The 24930-nt window shown below is 42.5% G+C and overlaps 1 protein-coding gene across 2 annotated transcripts; it reads right to left on the reverse strand.

Annotated features, from left to right (window-relative positions):
• Positions 1–24503, reverse strand: LOC117509602 (max-binding protein MNT-like). 2 transcript variants are annotated; one of them, XM_034169345.1, is made up of 6 exons: positions 24329–24503; positions 16986–17571; positions 16670–16711; positions 16256–16367; positions 2038–2230; positions 1–1911 (listed from the first exon to the last, which is right to left on the reverse strand). In XM_034169345.1, exons 1-6 carry the CDS (start codon positions 24399–24401, stop codon positions 1121–1123), a joined length of 1797 nt encoding a protein of 598 aa, XP_034025236.1. In that variant the 5' UTR covers positions 24402–24503; the 3' UTR covers positions 1–1120. The 2 variants fall into 2 exon arrangements, with proteins under 2 accessions (XP_034025236.1, XP_034025235.1); XM_034169344.1 differs by having other exon boundaries at positions 16986–17574.
• Positions 24504–24930: the final 427 nt, after the last annotated feature.

Consider the following 24930-nt stretch of genomic DNA (forward strand, 5'->3'; position numbering starts at 1 on the left):
TTACTTTGATCACATTGTTTATTTGATTTTAAATGGCTGAACTTCTGATGTGCTAAAAACAGGTTATTGCACAAATCAATACATTTGGATTAAATTAGAAGAAGGCAGCGTGTTGCTGTTACAGCAAAAGCACCGTTAAACTGCAGGGACGATGACAAATTATACAAACTAAACTTCACAGTGCATCCAAAAAAAGGGGGGGGGGGGGGTTAATAACACTGTGTGACTTAATTCCAACCAGAAACCTTCAACAATCCACTGCCAAATTTATTTTTCACTTGGGCAACTGACAATCCTGTTTGGGAAAAATAAAAACATTTATATATATATATATATATATATATAAATAAAATCAGAGTCATAGCAGGCAAACATACTGTGCAAGTCTTTGGCACCCTAGTGTTTCTGTAAAAATATAGATTTTTTTTTTTTCCCCCCTCCCATATCATTCTAACTCCATTTTCCAAATGTGTGTTTTTTTTTATGCATGATTTCACAAAAACAACAAATGGTATATAATCAGTGACTGATCAACATGGTAAAATCATAGATACTATTCAAAACATAAAATACTTTGTAGCCAAGCCTTTGGCACAGTACGTTTTCCATGTGATTCCATCATGTTCACATTCTAAAACCTTCAGAACATCTTTTAGTGTTTAATGTGGCGTTCAAAGTAAATGCTCTTAATGCGTAAAATTCTTTCATTTGCTAACATTATCACAACCACATTTAAAGGTTATTTCCATCCTCGAGTGTTGAACTTTTGACACGGCTACAGGAAGTTTGAGTGACATCACTGTTCCAGCCTGCAGTACACAGAGTAGACAGCTGAAGATAACTGCAGGACAGTGATTTTACTGGACCGCCACACAGACTTTGGTCTGTGCACGCCTGCCTGTTGTCTTCTTAAATCACACTTGACCGGTCGTCATTTCAGAACATGCAAGTTTTCAGTTTCAGGAATGTTCGGTTGTGACCGCTGCAGTGCTTCTGAGCAACACGGATCACTGAGGTGTTCACAGCTGCTCGGCTGTCTCCCTGTAGGCCTTCTGATGTGGTGCCTGTGACGCTACCTGCTGTGCAGACATGATGATGTCCTTGGCTGCGGCAGCGGCGCTCAGGCCAGCTTCAGGGTGCTGATGGGGAAGGAGGGCATGGTCACCATGGTGACAGGATTGAGAATTGTCTGTCCCACCAGCTGAGGGTGGTGGGTCACCATTTGGGCACCCACAGTCGCCTGCTTGCCAATGATGGCGGCGCCTTGCTGGGCAGGCGTGGTGCCGTTCACATGGGCGTGGTTGAGGGTGTGTGCGATGTGACCCACCACACTCGGCTGGGTGACGGCCACCGACTGCGGGTAGAGAGCGGGGAGGTGCTGACTCAGGTGAGCCACTGGGTGCACGGTGATGTGTCCGATGGGCTGGTGGGCAGGGCCCAAGTGGACAGAGCTGGCTGTGGTGGAGGGGGCGAGGTGGGCGACATGTTTGGGACCTCCTGGCTGCATGACGTGATTGACAGCTTGGATAACTGAAGCATGGGACACTGAAGCGCGGGCGATAACAGTCGGATGCAGGCTGGGCGTGGTCACTATTTGCTTATGGGCAGTCAGTAATGCTGGACTGGGGGTGGGGAGCGTGCTGGGTGTTATGGGTGGGGGCGGGGCTGCACGATTTGATGCTGGCTGTGAAAGAGTCATGGGCAGGTTTTGGAGCTTTGGGGCTCGGTGCTGGAATGAGATGTGCTGTGTGATGAACGAGGCAGCGGGGGCAGTTGACGGGGTCGTGACCTGAGCAGGTGCTGCAGTCTTGATCTGGTCATGTTTCATGTTGGGAGGAACCGCGGTTAAGGCATTTGGCACTCTGGGCACAGTGTCCTCATCCAGGTCATCGTCCATGGTGTCTTCACCTTCTGCAAAAACCAACACATGAGGATCAAGGTCATGCCATGACATCACTGTGCCTGCCAAAACTGATCCAGGTTCAGATCATAAGACCTTCAAGGTGCAGGCTGAGTGAGTCCTGATGGACGGCCTACCTGAGGCGGTGGAGGTCGAGGCCTGGTCCTCCTCGGGCTGGACTGTCTCGCGTAGCAGGCGGTCGATCTCGATGGCGTCCATCCACTGGCTCAGGTCCTTCTTCAGATCTTCTAAGCGTTGCTTTGTGGCAATCTTCTCTCTGGCCAGTCGCTCCATGTCGTGCTCGTACTCCTTCTCTTTCCTCTTTAATGTCTGCAAGGAGACAAAAAAATCGACTTTTTTTTTCTTTTTCCATCTTCAGTCAAACTTACGAATGGGTTCAAACGTTTCCGCAATGATCCAAAGTATTCGTGCAGTGCACCCAGTATTAGAAGTCACAGTTTATCTCAGTGTTATATCCACCATCATTTACGAACTAAAAAGCTGCTGCTTTTTTCACACACTTTGAACCCTGTGGCTTAAACAACTGAAATACATCCATTAATGCATTCAACCGGCAGAATAAAATACACGTAGTAAATATAAATTACCTGTTAGTTTCAGTGGGATTTTTCTGAATAAATAATCCACATAAAGCGTCCATTTTTTTTAATCCAAAAAACAGTGTCTAAACGTGAAGAAAAGTCCCTCTGTACACAGCTGCGCCGTGAGAGCTCCTCTCCTCCACCGAATCTTGCTGATTAAATTATACAGTCAACCACCACAAAGAAATAAAATAATGTTAAAATTAGTCTGTTTTTTTGTGTCGAGCGGACGACTCACTGTCACATCCAAAGTGAACCTGAACTACACTACCCACAATGCTGCCTGCGTTGACTGGCTAACCACGTTTTGCACTTATTGATGACGTCATCAGCAAGCGAAAGGCAGCCAGTCTGCTACAAACACACAACAGACGATTGATTTTGGGGCCAAAGGTAAAGGTCAAAATTACTGAACTGTATTTTGTAAAAGCCCTCTGCAAAAAAGCGTCACTTGCTAATGGTAACATTATCAACTTTTGCCCAGGATGCCGCAGGTTAGTACAGACTATGAGCTTGTCTAATAAACTAGTGCATTTTTACTAATTTTAAAGCTAAACTTTATAGAATGTTCCTCAGCTTCGAAAAAACCTAGGCATGTGACCTGTATAATGCAGTGAGTGATCAGATGGCTAAATGAGTCTGCCCCCTTCCAGTTTAACACAGTGACTCAAAGAAATGCCATCATCTTGCATAGAATGAGGATAATAAATTTAAAATCTGGGGAATTTAGATGTACCAGATCTGCACCCTGCTTGAAGGTTTGTCAGTGTTGGTTTGTTAGTGGGAGAGAGACCGATAGTCTCCGATCGTCTCACACAAATTTACTAAATCACAGCAATAAACAGTTGAGTTTCAAATAACAGTCACGAGTGTCCAACTCTGCAGAAAGGATTTTGTGTGACTGCAGCTGAAGCAGACACGTCTTCCTTCTCTCTCCATCAATATGTGGTTTTGAAGTTATATGCAGCATGAAATGGTATGGTATGATTTTATTTCTCAGGGACAGTGCACAATAATACATTGACCTAAAAAAAAAAAAACAGGAAAGATGCATTGTGCCAGGTTATAGCAAAAATACTAATTTCCACCTGTAGTCCCTATTCAATCTAATTTGTAGTCCCAAATTACATTGAAACTGAATTTCAATTCCAAATTACAAGTCTGCTGGCCACCAAGAAAAGTCTTTAAGACAAAGAAGAATTGATCAGTACAGAATTCAAAATTAAAAAGGTCCATTTTCAGTGGCCACCTCAGTCACGTAAACACATACAATCTCAAATCGGAGCCTGTTAAGTAAATTTGAAGATCCTGCTGTAAACTGTGTATAATTTTCCATCCTGTGTTCTGCTCATTTGTAGTCTTTTGGTAATTACTACAACTGGAATGTGTAATGCTGCTCTTATTCTCATCCACAGAAGGAAAACTGAGGTCATTGCTCAAGTGTGAAATTGTATTTCTAAACCAACTATGTGTTTGCTGGCAAAAAAAAAAAAAATTGGCGCAATGGAGCACGTGCAAGAAAACCTCCAACACAAAATGTTCGACAACTCAACCAGAAAGTGTCGAGAGAAAAATAAGAGAAACGGGGGGGGGGGGGGGGGGGTGTTTTCAGGTGGTGACCCAGCTTCTCTTAACTCATCAGCTGTCACAAGACAAAACTTTAAAAAGAAAAAAGTTCTAAACTTTAAGGACATTAAAACAAACCTCAGAAACAGAAATGCCAGTTTATTCCTAATGCACATAAATAAAACATGACAGATTTGAAGTTAAAAATGTAATATTACAAAATATGGCTGAGATTATTCATGGATTCATGAAGAAAAAAAATTCTGCTAGTTAAAAAAAAAAAATACAAAATGCCAAATGTGGTGCTCTACATTTTGGTATTTATTTTAACAAATTTACGAGCTTATAGATTTAAAGACATTTATTTTGAAATAGTTTCAAACTACACCAGTAGTAAAATGTTTTAAAACTAGATGTAGTTTAGCTGAATTAAAGTTTTCAGACTGCTTTAACTTTGCAGCTACGTCTTATTTTTGTAGACTGTTATAAAACAGCAGTGTGGTGGAGTGAAATCTGGGTAGATATGGGATTGCCTGGTCATGTGATTTTTGGCTGTTTGGATATTGTCCATTATTTAAAAAGTATTGCCATTTTATAGACTAAATTATTAATCGATAAATCATTTTAAAAGTTTGAGAGGAACATTATTATTTGAGAAATTGAAGAGCTGGACTGTTAAAAGTCATTGTGTTTCCGTCAGGGGTGTTAATATTTGGAATAATTGTCCTGATAATATTAAAACACTTGGTACATAGGTTGATTTTACAAAAAAATATATTTACCTGTTATAGTTTGAAGGATTAGGTTTACCATTTTTGTCATTGTTCACTATTACTTGTTTGGTTGTTTTGAAATTTCAGTGATTAAGTTAAATTGTTCATACACTTTTTTTGTATAGTTGTCATGAGCATATATACGAGGTCTGATTAAAAAAAAAAAAAGTCCTTTTTATTTTTTTCAAAAAATAAATGGATTTGATTCATATGTTTTTACGTCAGACAAGCTTGAACCCTCGTGCGCATGCGTGAGTTTTGTCATGCCTGTCGGTGATGTCATTCGCCTGTGGGTAGGCTTTGAGTGAGGTGTGGACTCCCCCTCCCGTCGGAATCTCTTTGTCTGAGAAGCTGCAGGGAGATGGCGCGCGGTGCTTTATCAAATTTTTTCAGGACCTGTGAGGGATATCCGTGTGGACACTATTCGAGAAATTCAGCTGGTTTTCGGTGAAAAGTTTAACGGCTGATGAGAGATTGTGGAGTTTTTTTCGCTTTAAGGACAGCCTACAAAGCGGATCGGCGCAGCGCAGTCGGAGGTGGCGTCTGTCTGGCTGTTTCGAGCTGAAAACATCCTAATTTAAGGCTCTGTTCACCCAGGTCGTCGTCAGAGAACAGAAGTGTCAGAAGAGGTCGGCATCAGGAGTTTACCCAGACATTCTACTGTTAAAGGAGATTTTGTAATGAAAGAACGTGCGGACGAATTTGCCGAGTCGGGTCCGTGACGATGCCCCAAATCCGTTCGCGCCGCCACAGGAAAAACACCTCAGTGTTGAAAACCATTTGTAAAATTCAGGCGGCTTTTGATGGCTTTCAACAAGTGAGTATCTGAGAAATTGTTTAACAGCTGGGCATGTTCCAACTTGTCCGTTAAGGTTTCCAACACGGAGGTGTTTTTCCTGTGGCGACCCCCCATGGTCAGGTCCGGCCCGACATGCGAATCTGCCCGCACGTTCTTTCATTACAAAATCTCCTTTAACAGTGGAATGTCTGGATAAACTCCTGATCCCGAATTCTTCTGAAAGCTCTCTGTTATCTCACGATGTCTTGGGTCCACAGAGCCTGAAATTAGGAAGTTTCAGCTTGAAACAGCGAGACGACGACGCCTCGGAGCACAGATCGCCGTCAGGCGCTGTGGGCTGTCCTTAAAGCGACACTAACAGACCAAAATCTCTCATCAGCCGTTAAAATTTTCACCGAAAACCAGCTGAATTTATCGAATGGTGTCCACTCAGTTGTGCCTTAGTTTTTGAAAAAATTTTTATCAAACAAAGCAGCAGTCTCTGAGCCATTCCTAAACAATGAAAAAAATCGACGAGAGGGTGGGCGACTCCTCACTCAAAGACTGCCCACAGGGGAATGACGTAACCGACAGGCATGAAAAAACTCTCGCATGCCCACGAGGGTTCAAGCATGTCTGATGTAATCACACGTGATTCAAATCCATATAGTTTTTGAAAAAAAAATGTCTGTTACTTTTCTCACAGACCTCATATATTTATATATGTATACATTCTTTATTTTTAATGGTATAAGGGAGGGTGCTTATAAGCTTTGCTTCTGCCCTCACCCTTTCAGCCACACGGGTTCTCTGTACATTGTTCCTTTTATGTTTTCTTATTATCTTTATTGTTGCCCATCTGTGTGCAGGATAAATAAATTAATTCATTCCAAAATGACAGATTTGAGCGCAGGTGTGAATGTGTTTGTTTATATGATGTACGCCCTCTCACCCAGTGACCACAGGGATGCCTTCCCCCCCCCCAAAAAAAAAACCCTAAACTGCAAAAAACTGGTTTTGCAAATAGACTGAATGGATGTCAGTTCCAGCCTGGTCACATGTGTGTTCAGCATTTGTTGACACATTCGCGTTGCATGAGGAAATGCGCCCCTTTAAAGTCTGTTATGAGCAGCCCGGCGCCGTATAAAATGCAGCCTGCACTTCCTGTTTGTGTCGATACGTGTGTATGAGCGAAATGGTTGTGTGTGTGTGTGTGTGTGTGAGCAGCAGGTCACGTGTCCTGAAACAGAAAAGCGGGACAAAAGGCGGACCGTGTTTAAATTCGGCACCTGTTTCCAGTCCTAATCCAGGATTAGAGCCGCACGAGCCAAGCGGTCTGACCCTGCCCACTTTACTGCCTCGGGGGTTGGGAGGGGGGGGTCACTCACTTCAGTAATACAAACACAGGAAGTTCCTGTGCAAATAACAAAACATCAGTCATTCAATAGTTTGCAGTGCTCTCGTGTGGAACACTGAGTGATGACACCGTCACGCCCCGAAGATCCTGCAGGTGGAGACAAACCGGATTAAATGCCAGCAAGCAGAGAGGTTTATGCTTTACAGCACATCACTGAGTGGGAACCAGGAAGAGCATTAAGCGCTTTCAGGGGCCATGTGATGCCGGTGTGAAGTGTGTAATTGGCACCGTTAAACTCATAAGTGAGGACGACACCAAAACCATCGTTGAAGACCTGCACTTCCGTAACTCGCGCTGGAGTAACGAGCCGTCAGCACCAATGCGTACGTTTGTATTTTGGCATCATTTTTAGAGTCACATTCTGAATGCAGACTGAACCCACAGATGTGTGTAATGTGCACAGCATTAAAGTGGTTTAGTTCCTATCTAATGAACAACATTTTCGGTCATGATAGGTGACTTGTCCTCCTCTGTTGCAACCTTGTCTTGTGGAGTACCCCAGGGTTCCATTTTGGGCCCCATTTTGTTTTGTCTTTATATGTTACCACTGGGCTTCATTATGGAGAGACATAACGTCTTTTCATTGCTATGCAGATGACCTGCAGATTTATCTGCCAGTGTCTTCAAATACAAATGACGCTATCAGACGTTTGTCAGACTGCATGACTGATATAAATCTGTGGCTACAGCTAAATTTTCTCCATTTGAACGAGGACAAAACTGATTACATTTTGTTTGGTGACCCTGCTCTTCTAGGTTCTGGTTTGTTGTCTGCGTCTTTGAAACCTATAGTAAGAAATCTTGGGGTGGTATTTGACAATTCTTTTAGATTTGACAAACAAATTGACAGCGTGGTAAAAACAAGTTTTTATCAGTTGTGTCTTTTATCCAAGGTTAAACCATTTTTAAACCACACTGACCTTGAAAAAACTATCCCCGCTTTTATCAGCTCTAGAATTGACTATTGTAATGCCCTTTATGTTGGAGTTCCTCAGACATCTCTGAGTCGTCTCCAGCTGGTGCAAAATGCTGCAGCCCAATTTTTAACAAACATATCAAGACGTCAGCACATCACCCCAGTTCTTTTTAATTTGCACTGGCTTCCAGTCTCTTTTAGAGTTGATTTTAAAATTTTGATGTTTGTCTTTAAAGCCCTTAATGGCCTGGCCCCTCCTTATTTGACTGAGCTTTTGCATCCTCGTGTCTCAAACAGGTCTTTGAGGTCTGTAAATCAGCTTTTACTGGAGGTGCCCAGGTCCAGGTCTAAACGCTGGGGTGAGCGGGCCTTCTCTGTTGCTGGGCCCAAACTTTGGAATAAATTGCCCCCTGAAATGAGAATCATCTCTGACTTGGAGCTTTTTAAGTCCAGGCTCAAGACGTATTTGTTCAGGCTGGCTTTTAACACTCAGTAGCATGATGGTGCTTTATTTTATGTTAAATGTTTTTATGCATATTTTATTTAATTGTTTTTGTAATGGTTTTACTGCTGGATATTTGTTTTTACCATGTTTTGTTTTTAAATTTTGTTGTAAAGCACTTTGGTCACTTTGAGTGTTGTAAAGGGCTCTAGAAATAAACTTGATTGATTGATGTGCAATTGTTTTGTTTTTAATTTTAAAAAATCTTAAAGGAGTGAGAACCCCCTCCACCATCATGTTCTCAACAAGTGATGCACTGAAAGAGTTGTCATGGAAACAGGTGAAAAGCTGTGAAGGCCTCGTCACCTACGAGACTGCACACCTTTGACGTCCTCCTTGAAAACCTTTTCAGGAATGATTCAAAAACTTTGATTTGGATTTGCTGAATGTCCGTCAAGCTTTTGCAGGTTACATCAATCCGTTATGTATGTCGTTGTAGCCGTCTGGCTAACGTATAAAATACTGCACAAAGACAATCAAAGCATTCTTGAGTCATGGGAGGCAGAAAAAGATGAATCTCCAAATAGATGCACCAAGCTGACTAACTGGGATGGAGTCAAGTTGTCTGGTACATGATCCATACGGCATCCAAGTACGTTTGGCTCCCAAAGTCCAGTGCAGTGAACTAGTATGAGTACTGCATACTGCGCCCAGGCGCACTTGTGTCGGCCGTCTGATTTGGGTACTGTATGGATCTGTGCTGGAGCACAGATCTCTGACCTCACAACGATTATTCCATTTAACAGTTACTACTAATGTTAGTCTTGAAACCATTCAAGAACATTTGGGTTAACAAAAAAAGGGGGTCTGAGTTCTCATTTTACTGATAAATGCAAATCGTGGCCATCAAGCAAAACTGCAAAATACTTCCTCCTCAGCTGCTGCCCCCATAAAAATCTTATCACTCAGAAATGATCACACTCAGCCTACAAAAGACAATTAAGGCCCCAAAGACTCCAAGTAAGGCGAAGAGTCAGTAATACTTCATTACGGAGTGCTCTTTTTCAAAATAAAAGCTGCATTGTGTTGACTCGTCTACATTTTTTTCTGTACAGGTTCGACACGGTTACCAGCAGATTCACATAGAAAACGCAGGTCAAAGTGTTTTTCTTTTCTTTTTATGCTCGTCAGAAAATAATGTGCAAAATACTTCTGGACTCAAAAGAACCTAAAAATATGCAAAAGTAAAACAGTCACTTTTTTTTTGTTCCAAAATTAAGTGTGCACATGTATTCCATTCTCCCCGGCTCCTTCTTATGGTGCAGCCATATGTGAGAGGCTCCACAATCTGTGACTCATCAGGACAGCATGAGAAGAGCTGAGCTGACAACCAACACCGTGCACGTTTCTGTGACCGAGGGCTGATATTCACTGCGTAAGCCTGGAAAACAAGAGTGCAGCTGGTAGATCACTCCAGCCTCATTCATGCCCACAGGTTGTTTTCTCTGCACACTTCACCCCAGCCTCCAAACCTGCAGAGGAATGAGGCTGCACCCGCCCGGGCCTGGTTTGTGTGCGACAGCGTGGATGAGCACATGCAGGGGCAGGCTGCATGTGTGGAAGGTAAACACAGCTTCAGCGCCGTCATCAGCAATGCGAGTGCAGAGCACGTGGCTCCATGAAGAACAAGAAGGGGGGTGGTAGGTAGCGGGGGACTGGAAAGGAGAAGAAAAAAAATATATAAAAGCAACACACACGGTACACATTCTGACTCACTTCTGCAGCAGCTGGGAGCAGACTGCACCAGGCAGGTGTCTCTTAAAGGGCAAGCAGACGTCAGGCCACGTTGCAGACGTGCACGCTCAGCCTGGCCGGCTGATCGGATGTCTGCACAGGTCTTGTGACAGTGGAGACCACAAACACTCATCTGTGCCACATTAAAGCTGTGCAACTTCACATGATGCCTGTTTGCAACAATAAAGGGTTAGTGTGCGGGGGGGGGGTGAAACACCTACTTCTGCAAATTAGAACTCACGTTAGAGTTTAAAATTTTTGTGACAAGGAACCGATCCAAGCGAGTGTTAGACGTGAACACGCTGTTTTACAGTCTGATTTGATGAGGCGTCTTCGCGTCAACAAATCTTTAAATGGAGTTGGACTACTGTACTTTGACCCCCCCCCCCCCCGACACACACGCACACACAAAATTCACAAGTCATATGAATGAGACAAAGCACTATGGTCGCCAGCAATAATTTTAAAAAATTGCTACTAAAAATATAGAAATAAAATACTCATCTTCAACCGTTTATCCAGGTTCGGGTCGTGGGGGCAACAGCTCCAGTAGGGTACCCCAGACTTCCTTTTCCCGTGCCACATTAATCACCTCTGACTGGGGGACCCTGAGGCGTTCAAAGGCCAGTGTGGAGATATAATCTCTCCACCTAGTTCTGGGACTTCCCCGGGGTCTCCTCCTAGATGGACGTGCCTGGAACACCTCCCTTGGGAGGCGCCCAGGAGGCATCCTTACCAGATGCCTGAACCACCTCAACTGGCTCCTTTCAACGCAAAGGAGCAACAGCTCCACTCTGAGCTCCCCACGGATGACCAAGCATCTCACCATCTCTCTCTAAGAGACACCAGCCACCCTCCTGAGGAAGCCCATTTCGGCCACTTGTACCCGCGATCTATTCTTTCGGTCATGACCCAACCCTCGTGATCATAGGTGAGAGTAGGAACGAAGACTGACCAGTAGATGGAGAGCTTCACCTTTTGGCTCAACTTCCTTTTTGTTTACAACAGTACGGTAGACTGAATGCAACACCGCCTCTGCTGCGCCGATTCTCTGGCCAATCTCACGCTCCATCGTCCCCTCACTCATGAGCAAGACCCCGAGGTACTTGAACTCCTTCACTTGGGAAAAGACCTCATTCCCTACCCAGAGTAGGCAATCCATCGGTTTCCTGCTGAGAACCATGGCCTCAGATTTAGAGATGCTGATCCTCATCCCAGCATTTTTTCCCCCTCATGGGGGAAAAAAAAAAAAAAAAACATAACCTACATTCAGTAGCAACATCGGATCACACGGGGGCTTCTCCTGACTTGTGCAACAAATGCGAGGAAGCACACGGCAACAACCAATCAGAGTAAAAGACAGCATGATGTCAGCTGGCTGCTTGCTCAATCAAAATAAACCAAGATGGAGGAACATACTCCAAAACCACTTATTTCTGTATAAATATAAGTTTCTCATATTTTGTAAACGTTAGTGAGAAATAAGCACTTCGAAATCCTAAAAATGCCATTTTTTAAACCAGATAAAACCTCTGAAGTGATTTACAAGACGGAAACACGCATCACACAAGTGCATCAGCTCAAAGGTAATCACAAAACCTTGCACATGTGCACACACGTTTCCTCCTGCAGATGGCGCTAGAAGGAACAAAAATTGCTATGGAATCCCCCTCCCCCAGGGAAATATACCCTTTTCATTAAAATGAGCCCTAATTTTGCAACACGTTACAACAAACCAATATTATAATGCTTGGATTTCAGCAGAAAAAAAAAAAAGTCAGTTTTGTGAAATTTGAAACGTCGTACAGCTTCAATGGAAGCAACAATCAACTTCTGGGAGCAGATCCATTAAAACCCACAGATTCTTCCTTTTATAGCAGATGATATTTCCAGCAAGTTTCATAATATCCCGCCTGTTGGTGTGACAATTCCCACCAAACAACAAAAGCAAGCCAACACAAAGCCTCCCTGGCACACAATGTTGTACACGACTACACAGCTGTAATGTTCACATTTGTCTTTGGTCCTGACTTGGAAGGAGCCGCCGCTGTGTCCACAATCACAAGTCAATTTGTAAGAGGAAGCTGTCTGACAAGGTGAACATAGTTAAGACATTCACACATCCAGAACCAGAGGGGGTCAGATGGTGGAACACATTGCAACCTAGCATGCGGGAAGGCACCCTGCAGAAACAGGTTCAGTGAGCTCTGAGGGGAAATGAAGCATGAGCAGAGTAAAGCGAGCCTCGTGTTTGTTCCCTCCCTGCTGCTGCCAGCCGAGCACGGTGGAACGCCTCGTCCGGCCTGTTGCAGCAGCAGCACTGGGCGGGGGCCCAGCACGAGGGGGGTGACGTCAAGCAGCTCTGGCTAGCCATGTGCTTCCTGCTCATGTGGCCTTCAGTGGGGAGCAGAGGGAAGGAACACTCATGAGTCAGGACTTACTGTATTATTTTACAGCTTTCGGAAAAAAAAACACACTCTCACGGACTCGGATTAAAAATTATTTGGAACACAACTAAAGCAAACGCCTGTGAATTTATGTACACAATTTCAAATTTAGAATGCAAGTCCAAATTAACAGTGCACATGTAGAATATAAATAGTGTGGGACTGACAGGGGAGGGGCTTAAAATCTATCAGAAACCCTGCTTCCAGCTCACGAGACAACGCACTCAGCCTGACCGACGACCACGTGACAAACACACACGAGCAAACTGTTCTGACCTGCACTGGAACTGTGAATAGAAATAGAAAAACATTAAAGGCTCAGCAATTTCATGACGGTACAGTTTAGCGCTCTGTTGTCAACATAAATGAGGAGTAATTTTCATACTCAGCAGTCAACTGAAGTTGTTAAAAGTTGGGTCAGTTTTTTTTTCCTTTCATATTGTGGAAAACTGTTTTGTGACCTTTCACAAATAAATTTACAGGTGTGCTTTCATATGAGAGACTTCGAAGTCACACAATTCTATCAGCGCATTTGGAAATCTTCAGAACGATACGTCATACGACACACTCATGCCGCCTGTCTCTTCAGCCTTTACATCGGCGCTGCCCCCCTCCCTGAACAGAGGGAGTGCAGTTAACACCAGGCCCTTCACAATCAAAGGCTTCATGTTATGAAAAACTGTTTTCCTTCACTTATCAGTATAAGAATGGTTTGGGTTTTATGTTAAACATCCTTTAAGTGCCAAATCCTTAAAGTAATAATGTTTATGTTGGTTATGTTTTCACCCCTATTTGTTTGTTTGTTCGTCTGTTTGTGAACAGCCTGTAACGCACAATTTTTCAAAATATCGTTATGAAATGTTTAGAGGATTCGTATCCTGATAGGCAAGAATTGATTCAATTTTCAAAGTCAAAGGTCAAAGTGAGGAAAAATCTAGGAAAATTAAAAAAAAAAAAATCCCTGTCCTTTAACACTGAAGAAATTTTGAAAAGCTCATGTAAAAAAAGACAATTTCTTTCATATTTGAGCATTACGTAGGATGGTAACCTTATTGTCTAAAAAAAAGTTTGATCCACATCTGATCCAGATTACAGATTTTGTGGCCATTTAAATTTAACATTGAAAACCCCCATTTAATGTATATTTTACATTTTATCTTAATCAAACATGCCTCAATCACTCTCATATTTGAAAGTGAGGTGCAGACTGGCACTCACCATCACCTGACAAAGTTTGATCCACATCTGATCCGAATTGTGGCTTTTGTGGACATTTGAATTTAACATTGGAAAACCCCATTTAACGTACATTTTGGATCATATCACAATCAAAAGTGCCTCAATCACTCATTTGTGACAATGAGGCACAAACTGGCACTCACAATGAATAGACCAAGTTTGATCCTCATCTGATCCATATTGAAGATATCTGATTTTAACATTGAAAAGCCCTTTTGATCTATATTTTGTATTATATTTTAGCTTATGACAACCCACTTCGAACAGGACTTTGACACAGCAATTTTTTTCCAAGGTAAAGATTTGTGGAATTGGAACCTAGTGTTGGCAGAGGTTTGTGCTTTATGAGCGTGGTGCTCTAGTTTGTCTTATTTTTGCAGAGATTTACAATCAGCCATATTTCCAGTTGCACCGTAAGCTTTAAAAATTCATGTTGGCCAGGGTGCATTCTGTGCAAACACACGTAGGAGAGGAGAGACAGATATTCATGTTTGCAACACGCAGAGGGGGGTATGTCCAGCAGCCCCACCTTACTAATGCTACCCTATTGAAAAGAGTTACATGACCTCTTAAAATACAGAGCAAATGGACTGCATTTATATAGCACTTTTCCAACTGCATCAGAAGCTCAAAGTGCTTTACAATGATGCATCACATCCCCATTCACACTCCAACATCAGGATGCTGCCATGCAAGGCGCTCACTAGACAGTGGGAGCAATATGGGGATTCAGGACTTTGCCCAATGGTCCTTAGTGATTTTCCGGTCTGGCTGGGTTTCGAACAGAGGATCCTCTGGTCTGAAGCCCAACGCTTAACCAGTAGAACATCACCTCCCCACATCACCTCACATCCAAATTCAGCGCAGCTGTTAACTGGTGGAAAACAGACACACATCAGTCCGTCAGGTCAGCTCCACACACTGAACATTGTGATGCTTTAAATCAATCAATCAATTTTATTTATATAGCGCCAAATCACAACAAACAGTTGCCCCAAGGCGCTTTATATTGTAAGGCAAGGCCATACAATAATTACGTAAAAACCACATCACATCACATGAAGGCAGCAGAGGGAGGGAGATTTGGTGGCGAGCTGTGCACCCACGCTGTCCTAGTTTCCCCTCAGCATCCACACCCACCCAGCAACGAGCAGTCTGCTGCTCCTCACTATCAAACCAGCAGCACTCTGTCCTCTTACTTCATTAAGGAACACAAACAGCTGCAACGTAGCCGTAAGCTGCTATTCAGGCTGATTCATGCACACAAAATAAGTGCAAACCAGGAGTGATTTCTTTGAGGTTTGGGCTCCATGCAGATCGTTGTGATATGTTTTCTAAAGAACACTGTAATAAATGTGTGGCTATTTCTTATGTAAGCCTGACACCAAATTCCATAAACAGTGAGAATTAGAGGAGCACTCAAAGTGCATTATGTGAAGGTGGTGCAGGATACGTATGAGGACAGTGTAACAGTGGTTAGATGTTATGCAGGAAAGGTGGATGTGGGATTACATCAAGGATTGGCTCAGAGTCCTTTCTTGTTTGCAACAGTGATGGACAGATTGAAGGACGAGATCAGACAGACGTCTCCATGGACTACGATGTTTGCAGATGGCACTGTGATCTAAAGTGAGAGTAGAGAGCGGGCTGTGATAAGCCTGGAAAGGTGGAGGGGTAGAGATTTGGATGTGTTATGGGAGGACATACAAGTGGTTTGCTGTGACCAAAGTACAGGGTGAACACAAAAACACTCCTTGGTTTCAAATAATTATAATATCAAAAGTCACGTGAACAATTTTACAATTTTGAAGAAGAATTTGAAAAAGAGAAAAAAAACTTGAGTTTCTGCAACTGTTGATAACAAAATTGTAAAATTATTCATGTGACTTTTGATATTATACATATTTGAAACCAAGGAGTGTTTTTGTGTTCACCTTGTATACGCAAAAGACAAGATGAAATGGAGAAGGATGATCTGCTGTGATGACCCCTAACGAGAGCATCCAAAAGACAAAGAGAAGAATTTGCTTACATAGATGATTCTCTATATTGTGCTGTCCCACTAACAGAAATACATGTTGTTTTAACAGTTACTGTAAGCGCCAACATGGTGTAGACAGTATTTAACTGATACAGTGAACAAGCTGCAACTTTTATAATGACATAATTGACATAATAATGACAGTATTTGACTACATGTGGACAGACAAAGTTAAAGTTTGAGATAACATTCCGTGTCAAAATACTGGTACATGGGACAGAGTCAAGAATATTAAAAAAAAAAAAAAAAGGCAGAAAAGGATCTCATGTCGGATGTTAGCTCTACCAAAGACTGATCACATTTATCACCAACAATCACATGTCAGAAACCATCAGCTCACCTGAATGTATCTCAGAGCACTTCTAAGCACACTCAGATTGGAGGTCTTCTTGTCATCTATGTTGGGAAGGTTCTTTTTCAGAGTCTCGAAACACTCCTTTAAGTGTGCTCGTCTGACACACACACACACACACACACACACACACACACACACACACACACACACACACACACACACACACACACACACACACACACACACACACAGATAGAGAGAATGGACAACTTAAGGACTTATGACCATGCAAATAGTAGCTGCACACTCCACCTCACGTTATTGGTTTTATAAATGAAGGTTGAACATAACAGACAATTATGAAAAATTCCTGAACACACTAATAGGCATTCTTTACTATAAAAAGAAAAACATTCACTTATTACTCTAAAGTGACAGCAAGTTAGAGGTTGAACTTACCTGTTTTGCTCAAGCTTGTTGTGCACTTCTCTTGTACCTGCCCTGTAAGAGACACATGAACAACTCAGTGCTTAAAAAAGGAAAATATCACAAGAATATGAAATAAAAACGCAGACTACTATCTTTAATATGCATAAGTGTTTTGATACAGCCCCTGTTTTACAACGCGTTAGCATAGCATCTTGTTTCTAGTCTGCTGAAATTCTTCTGTGCCTGAATGTTTTAGGTCAACACTGAAGAAGTGACATAGATACACAACAAAAGAAAGAAAAAACAAAAAAAAAAAGAATGATTTAATGTGTTAAACCAGGCCTACCCTCCAGGACGCTTCTTATTGTCCAGACAATTTCCGTCATCGGTGCTGCTCCCCCGGCTGATGGGATCGTTCTGCTGGAGCAGAGCAGACGGTGGAACTAAGGCGTGGTGCTGCGGAGGTGAGACAATGGAACCGTGATAGCACTGGACCAGCTGCTGGTGCAGTTTTGTGTTGTTAGTGGGCAGGACGAGCTGTGGGTGGTGGTGATTGTGCAGCAGCTGTGTGTGCTCGGCAGCCAGCACAGAGGTGGGCTGGTCCGGTTTGGGCTGAGGAGAGGGTGGCAGAACAGTCACACTTTGCTCCTGAAAGGACTGAGGGTCTCGGCACGGGGAGGCAATCTGTGGAGGAGCTGGAGGAGACAGCGTGGTGGCCGAGGGAGTGGGTAAGCCTGCATGATTCTGGGTGACCACGGGGATGACATCAACGGGCATGGACAGGGGAGGCAAAGTGGGAGGAATAGGTTCTGTGTGACACTCTGTGCAGAGTTCCTCTGCTTTAATGACATTATTTGTATGGACTGGCGAGTTCACTTCAGAGCGCTTTTGCTCTGTCAGCTGTTCCAGATGCAGCCGCTCCTTTAACTCATCTTCTGTGGAAGAAACAAATGATCATAAACACCAGTTTTCACCCACACAAACATCAGTCTGCAGTAATTATAAAATAAACCTTCATTTTGAAACACGACTTCATTAATGTGTCCTTGTAGAACTGTAACACTGTGCAAAAGGAGAATACCAACAACTCTGACAGAAGAGTGGACAAAACACTAATCACTCACTCATCTTCAACCGGAGGGAGCTGGAGCCAAACCCAGCTGTCATATGGCGTGAGCCGGGGTACACCCTGGACAAGACCCCATATAAACAGACAAGCACACTCGCACCTACGGATAATTTAAGGTTTCCAATCCACCTGGGAGGAAGCCGGAGCACCTGGAGGGAACCCACGCAAACACGGGGAGAACATGCAAAGTCCACACAGAAAGACCACATGTGGGAATCGATCCCATGACCTTCTTGCTGAGGCAGCAGCGCTAACCACTAATCCACCGTGCTGTCCAAAACGCTGATCGTTCTTTCATAATTCCAACAATCCAGAACATAATAAAATAATAATTTAGACAAAAGCACCAAAGACTAAACAACAACAAAAATAAAGCAAATAAGAAACCAATGGAGGCAAAAGGACACAGCTACAATGTGTTGGAAAAAGCGTGTGAATATTGTGAAGAGTAAAATAATAATACATTTGAGAACGATGTGAAGTCACCCAACCACCGCATCAGTGCGAGCGCCAATTAGTAAGTAACCCAAAGTAATGTTAAATTAATGTAACGTCAATCATCTTTAAACCTTTAAATCTCACAACCCACTGGTTTTAAAAGCGATTTCTCACACACAGACACACACACCACTTTTCAGAGCCACAACCTGCAAAACAGACATTTTCAGGCGTCCACTTTCTGACAGTCCTTGAAATAACCGTGTGCACTGAATGCTTTCGTTGAATAAATTAACAAAATATAAGCTTAACGACACTGAAATTTAATCACTTCTACAGGTCTCATTTAAAATGTCACCAAAAAATACATCATAAATAATACATTAGCTCAACCAAGTTTAACTGTATCAATTCTTCACTCCTCTGCTCAGTTGTGAAGCCTCGAATGACTCTACTGAGGCAGACGGTCACATGACCGAACACGAGCGAATCTGACTGATCTGCAGGGCTGTAGGAGACAGACAGAGAGACGGGGGGGGATATTGGTAACACTTGTGGAAACTTGGAAAAAATGCTTGGAAAATACATGGGTATAAAAAAACGTTTACATAAGCTAAATTTTCTTATAAATTCAAGGGTTTTTTTCTGATTTATGACATTGTAACTTGGCATGTTGCACTGCCGAAAAAATATTTTCGAGTTTTCCGTTCATGAACAGACAAGCCACAAAAGGTGCAGGACTCACAGGAAACAGGCCCACAGAGTAAAATGTAACACGGTGGGGGGGGGACACAAACTGTTAGAGTTCAGAGGTCAAACATTTTTGTTTTCTGAACAGTAAACTGCAATGAACAAGCTGACTAAATTTAACCAAAAAGATTAAGTATCTTTAGAAAAGCACTTTGCAACTTGATTTTTTTTGGATGCTAAAGAACAGGGCTGAGGATACTGACAGCAGCCGTCACTGCGTGCATCACAGACAAACACACAAACGTGTTCTCTTTCAGTGCACGTCCTGCCAGGTGACAAGCCGCCCTGAAAGCTGCATTAGTTATGTTGTCTTGATTTTGGTGTCAAATTATTCCCAACATACAAAATGTTTTCCTTTCTTCACTGAAGCTCCATAAATTGAAGGGAAAAAAAAAAAATACTGTAGGTACTCAACTCCACAGTGGAACACTTTCACTGATCTCTTAGAATACAGTGGGGGGGGGGGTCCATTATTGTGTCCACAAAGGACGTAATAAAATCATCAGCATTTATTTATTTATTTGTCTGTCTGTTAGCAGGATTATGTCAAAACTACTGCATCTAAAGTTTCACCAGATAGATATTGGTCTGTGGAAAACTCATGGTTTACCATTTTTATGATTAAGTCCAAACTTCTGGACGGATCTGGACATAATCCATGTCACTCTTGGTCCTGAGGCTAAGGACAGACATAAAATTTTGGAGGTGATCTGGATCATGATCCCGATTCCTTTTCACCATTTACAGTTGCAAGGACTATGTCAAAACTACTCGACAGATCTTTTCAACAACAGTTGAATTATAGTGGTCTCATAGGCAAAGGAATACTGTGCTGGTTCTGCACCACAAACTTTTCCTCGTCAACCCTTCGCAGACATCTGGAATCTCAGATTGCTCTTGTTTATTTATTTATTTTTTAGCATTTTCAGGAAGAAGAAAAAAAAAGTTTTGAAAACTTGGGACAGGTTACTGATATCTGAGGAGGAGGTGAAGTTTGTCAGTCTTGGTCATTAGCATGTTAACATTTCAGGTTCTGTCAAATCCTTGCACTAGAATGTATGTAAATTTGTATCTTGCAAATAATTTGACACCAAACTTTAAAAAATGTGCATTTTAGATGAAGTCCACAGCACTATGGAAATTATTTTTTGTTGTTTGTTTTTTAATGCCCCATAAAATATTAGGATTAGAACACAGATTTTGCAATGTCAGATACAAGCAGCATGTGATCAACTGGGCGGTGCCAACCAGCACAATGTACAATGGTCACATCCCTGCATCACTTAACATTTCGAGGCGGTTTGGATTTCTCCTGTGGAGGGTTTTCTCACAGCTTTGAACATCTGTTGAACTTCACACATGCCTGCTCGAACAGTTTCTCCCATCACTTCTGTTTATTTAAAATAATAATAATTTTAACAAGTGTGTCTTGCTACATATGCTGCCTTATGACAGAGTGAATCTCCTGGAGCTGCACCAGCGCACATCAACTTCAGGATTTCACTCTCCGACATGAAAATCTGTCAAAATACTTAGAAGAGAGGAACAAAAAACGAGGGTTTTCTGCAGACATTATATAACTGCAGTAGCGCATAGAGAAACACTGGCCTACTTTCCTCCACAAGATGACCTGATCTACAGTAGCGGGGAGGGAGGAGGGCGGGGGAGGACTCGGTTCTCCTAATGCAGCAAGGAGACGGTGGGAGGAAAAGAGGAGAAGCGGGAGCTCTCACACCAAAGCTGCTTATGGATGCAACACACAGACAGGTGACTAATTAAAGGAAAATGTTGAATAAATTAGTAAAATAAACAAATAAATAAAACAGATGTCTCTTTCACCCAACTGAACACCTAAGGGAGATTTGTTATGATGGGGGGGGGTAATAAGACATTAAAAGTACAATATTGCATTTGTATCCACATGTCCTCATCAAGTGTTGCATCATCACCAACTACATGTGGAAACACAGCAATCACGCTGTAATTACGCATGTTATACGTAAACAACTATCACATAATTTTTATTGCATGTGTGAGAGATAGGGGTGTGTGTGTGTGTGGTGGGGGGGGGGGGGGATAAAATTTTAATTAAAAATTGATTCACGTCAGAAATGCAATTCTTATTCCAAGACTTCGTGCTATATTCATGAATTAACTTGGCTCGTTGTTAACATGGAGGAGTAAATGCAAAAAGTTCAACCCTCACTGCCAACGTTGAAGATTAGATTAGACAGAACAACTATTAATCCCTTGGGAAGACTCCCTCAGGGAAATTGAGGTTCCAGCAGCATTATATAGCAGCACACAGGGTAAGAAACACACAGAGCATCAAAAGTGAAAGTAAAAAAGAAAAACAGTTTGCAAATATAAATACCAGACACACTGATCAATATTGGTTTACTGGCTACTACTGTTCTTCTCCTTCCCCTCCTCTGTCTTCCTGTTGCTCCTCCTCCCCCTGAGTGAGGAGTTGTACAGTCTGATGGTTTGAGGGACAAAGGAGTTTTTCAGTCTATTGGTCCTACACTTGGGAAGGAGCAGTCTGTGGCTCAAGAGACTCCTCTGGTTGTTGATGACGGTGTGCAGACGGTGACTGGCATCGTCCATAATGTCCAGCAGTTTGTCCAGTGTTCTCTTCTCTGCCACCGTCACCAGAGAGTCCAGCTTTATGCCAACCACACAGCCAGCCCGCCCGATTAGTTTGCGCAGCATGGATGTGTCCTTCCTTGGATGTGCTGCTCACCCCAGCACACCATGGTGTAGAAGAGGACACTGGCTACCACGGACTGGTAGAACACCCACAGGAGCTTCCTGCAGATGTTAAAAGCAGGTGTTTGTGTGCACTTTGGATCCTACAATGTCCCAGTGTCCTAACATTTCCTCCTACCTCTCGAGACATCCTACCGAGGCTTTGTGCGCATGTGCACAATACAAAAACGTCCTTTTTCAGCGGTGAGTATTGTTTTCCACTTTATTAAAATTAATACTTGATTTGAATTTATAGTGTCATGCAACAACAAAGTCTTATTGTTCTTGGCTTGTTTTTTGATTGATATTCTCTACATTACCACATTTAGCTTTGTGGACCCCAAGTATTTGGTGTTACCAATAAAGTTCTGTTTAGATTAATCCTGCATTCCAGTTTTGCAGGTTTTACGTCATTTGAAACAGCAGCTACTGGCTAAATGACCAAATTTATAAGTACTGTAAGCCACTCGACAGACAGTCTGTAAATTCAGTGTACAGTAGAATGTTTCAAGAAAGCAGGATGGAGGTTCACCGAATAAGGAGCTTGATATGACCAACTTTATATTCAAGCAGTGCAAAATGAAGGTCAAGCATTTCGGAAACACAACAAATGCTTGGATGCATTTAGCAAGTCATCACCCTGAGTTGAAAGAAGTGGAGCAGCTGCAGTCGCCCAGCGCACACTGCATCATTTTAACAAATTTCCAGCCAATTCTGGATGTGCAAAAAAGAAAAAACCTAAATCCATTGCCTGTTTCACTTCAAAAGACCTAATCCCATACAGCATCGCAGAAAGTGAAGGATTCAGATTTGTAATGCAGACAATTGAGCCAAGGTATGTCAAACTGTCACACACCTTTCTTAGGACACTGCAGCACAAGACTAGATCCTGAAATTAGCATGTACTGAATTGATTGAGAATCAAAAATCCATTTTTGAATAGAATCGTGACTCCAAAAACTGAAACGTGAGGTACTGAAAGACAGAGATGGATTAGAATTTAGTTCCAGTCAGTTTGTTTACCCAAAATGTAGCTCACTATAAAAAGGTAAAGTCCCTTCGGCTGCTCCCTTGTTTGCACTTGGGGTCGCCACAGCAAATCCAAGGTGGATCTGCTTGTTGAATTGGCACAAGTTTTACACCAGATGCCCTTCCTGACACAACTCCACATTACATGGAGAAATGTGGCAGGGGTGGGATTTGAACCCGGAACCTTCTGAACTGAAACCAAGCGCATTAACCACTTGGCCACCACCCCTGCAGTTATCTCACTATAAAAGGTCCATACACAAATTTAAGAACGGCACCAGCAATAAATTTTCCAAGGTATTCCAAAATGCAAGAATGCTTTAATAATTAAACCATGCAATTGTAAAGTTTTGAAAAATAAATGTTTGCACTCATTTTGATATTTCCTTTTCAACAATCGGTAGAAAAGGGATTTCTATTGGACACTATGTGTCTTTAAAACAGACATCAGAGCTGGAGACACTGACACAACGCACCGTAAAAAAAAAAAAAATCAGGTCTGAAACAACTTGTTTTTGTGCCTTCCACTTTAAATGGAAAGAAGCCGTTGCTTGCCACGCCCCACTTTCCAAAGAAAGAAGGAGGAACAGCAGTGCAATCGCTAAGCAGTCATCTTCTTTTTCACACGCTGGAAAAGAATTACGCTGCCTTTGTTGCACAGAGTTCAAGTTGGTTTTAGTGGGTGTGTCTCAGAGCAAATGTGGACTTACAAGTCATTTCAGGTCTCAAGGGGAGCATGCACTGGCAGAATTTTGGGTCACTGAGGTTGAACCAACCAACCACATCTAACTGTACAAGGCAGATTTATATATTTAAAAAAAATTGCACATTATGTCTCGGCGGTGACGGCTGAAACCTACAGAATGTCACAACAGGAAGAGCGAAGCTTTTTTATTTTTTTCCTCTTGACGACTGAGTGATTAATCTCGCTCATAAACAATCTTCAGCAGGGCTTGCCCAGCAAGCACGTGGTGAAGTGGGCGGTCCTAACCAGAGCTGATCCGTAACGTGGGCGTAGGTAGGTTTGACGTCATCAACAGACACTCAGCGCCAGTGAGTTTCAGAAGATACACAAATAGACATTAAAAAAACATGTAGTAACAGGATATTAAAAAAAAAAAAAAAACTTTTTGTGGCAGAGTTTACTAAGAAACGTATCTGAAGATGGAATTTTAAAAAGTAGCGTTATTTGATCAAGCTGAACTCAGCATTCCCAGCGCCGCCGCCCTTTATCTGACATTTAATTAACATATTTTATGTTTCGACAGAGATAATCAGTTATATACCGAAAAGTGTGGCTTCGTAGAACTTTATTCAACACGTCAAAAAACGTGTACGCAGTAGGTTTCATTACTGCCTCAATTCTGGTCAAAACGAATTTGAAAGTAAAACCTTACATGCCACTGAATAATTACAACTAATTAAACGCACCACTGATATTTAAATATTATTCTCATGGGGACGAAAATAAGTCAGCGTTAAACCATATGTTTAGATGTGACTCAGCAAATAAATTCTGACGATTTTACACAAGTAACACCGTTTAAACAAATTCATTCCCAAAGTAAATGTACAAAAAAAAATAAAGAACTTACCATGTGTCTTCTGTTGTTGCTGGGCTTGTAATTCCAAAAACTTGGCAGCTTCCAGAAGTGTTTCGATGCTCATTTCTGTGCAGTGCGAACAGATCGGATGTGACGGGAAGACGGGGCGCGCGCGCCTGTGAGTGCTGCAGGGAGAGGTTCAGTGTGGAGGAGGAAAAAAAAAAAAAAAAAAAAAGAAACCGGACACCCCCCAGAGCGCGAGCTCCACCGTCTGACGTCGAACACTTACAAACAAGATGGCGAATGGTGGCAAATAGTAAAGAGGAACAGATCACTGATCTATAAAAGGCCTGGATAGAGCACCGGCCGAGGAAGGCCGCCATGTTACCACTCCCTTCTTGGACCATTCTTTTCAGTGTTTACGTAGACTTGGACTATTCTTCTTGGAGTGAGCGATGTGTTTGCTGGCAAAGAAATTGATCTTTGTGGAATCAATGGATGCAACTCATGAGGACTCGGAGTGTCTGAGTTTGGCTCAAGACCAAGATCCAGGCTTCAGCAATTAGTAACTTTGAGGAAAAAACAAGAGCTCAGATTCTGAAAAGTGCTTTGAAATACTGTTAACCCCCAAACCAGCAGAGACCACTGATGTG

Source organism: Thalassophryne amazonica, chromosome 4 (assembly GCF_902500255.1).
Source record: "Thalassophryne amazonica chromosome 4, fThaAma1.1, whole genome shotgun sequence".
Taxonomy (NCBI): domain Eukaryota; kingdom Metazoa; phylum Chordata; class Actinopteri; order Batrachoidiformes; family Batrachoididae; genus Thalassophryne; species Thalassophryne amazonica.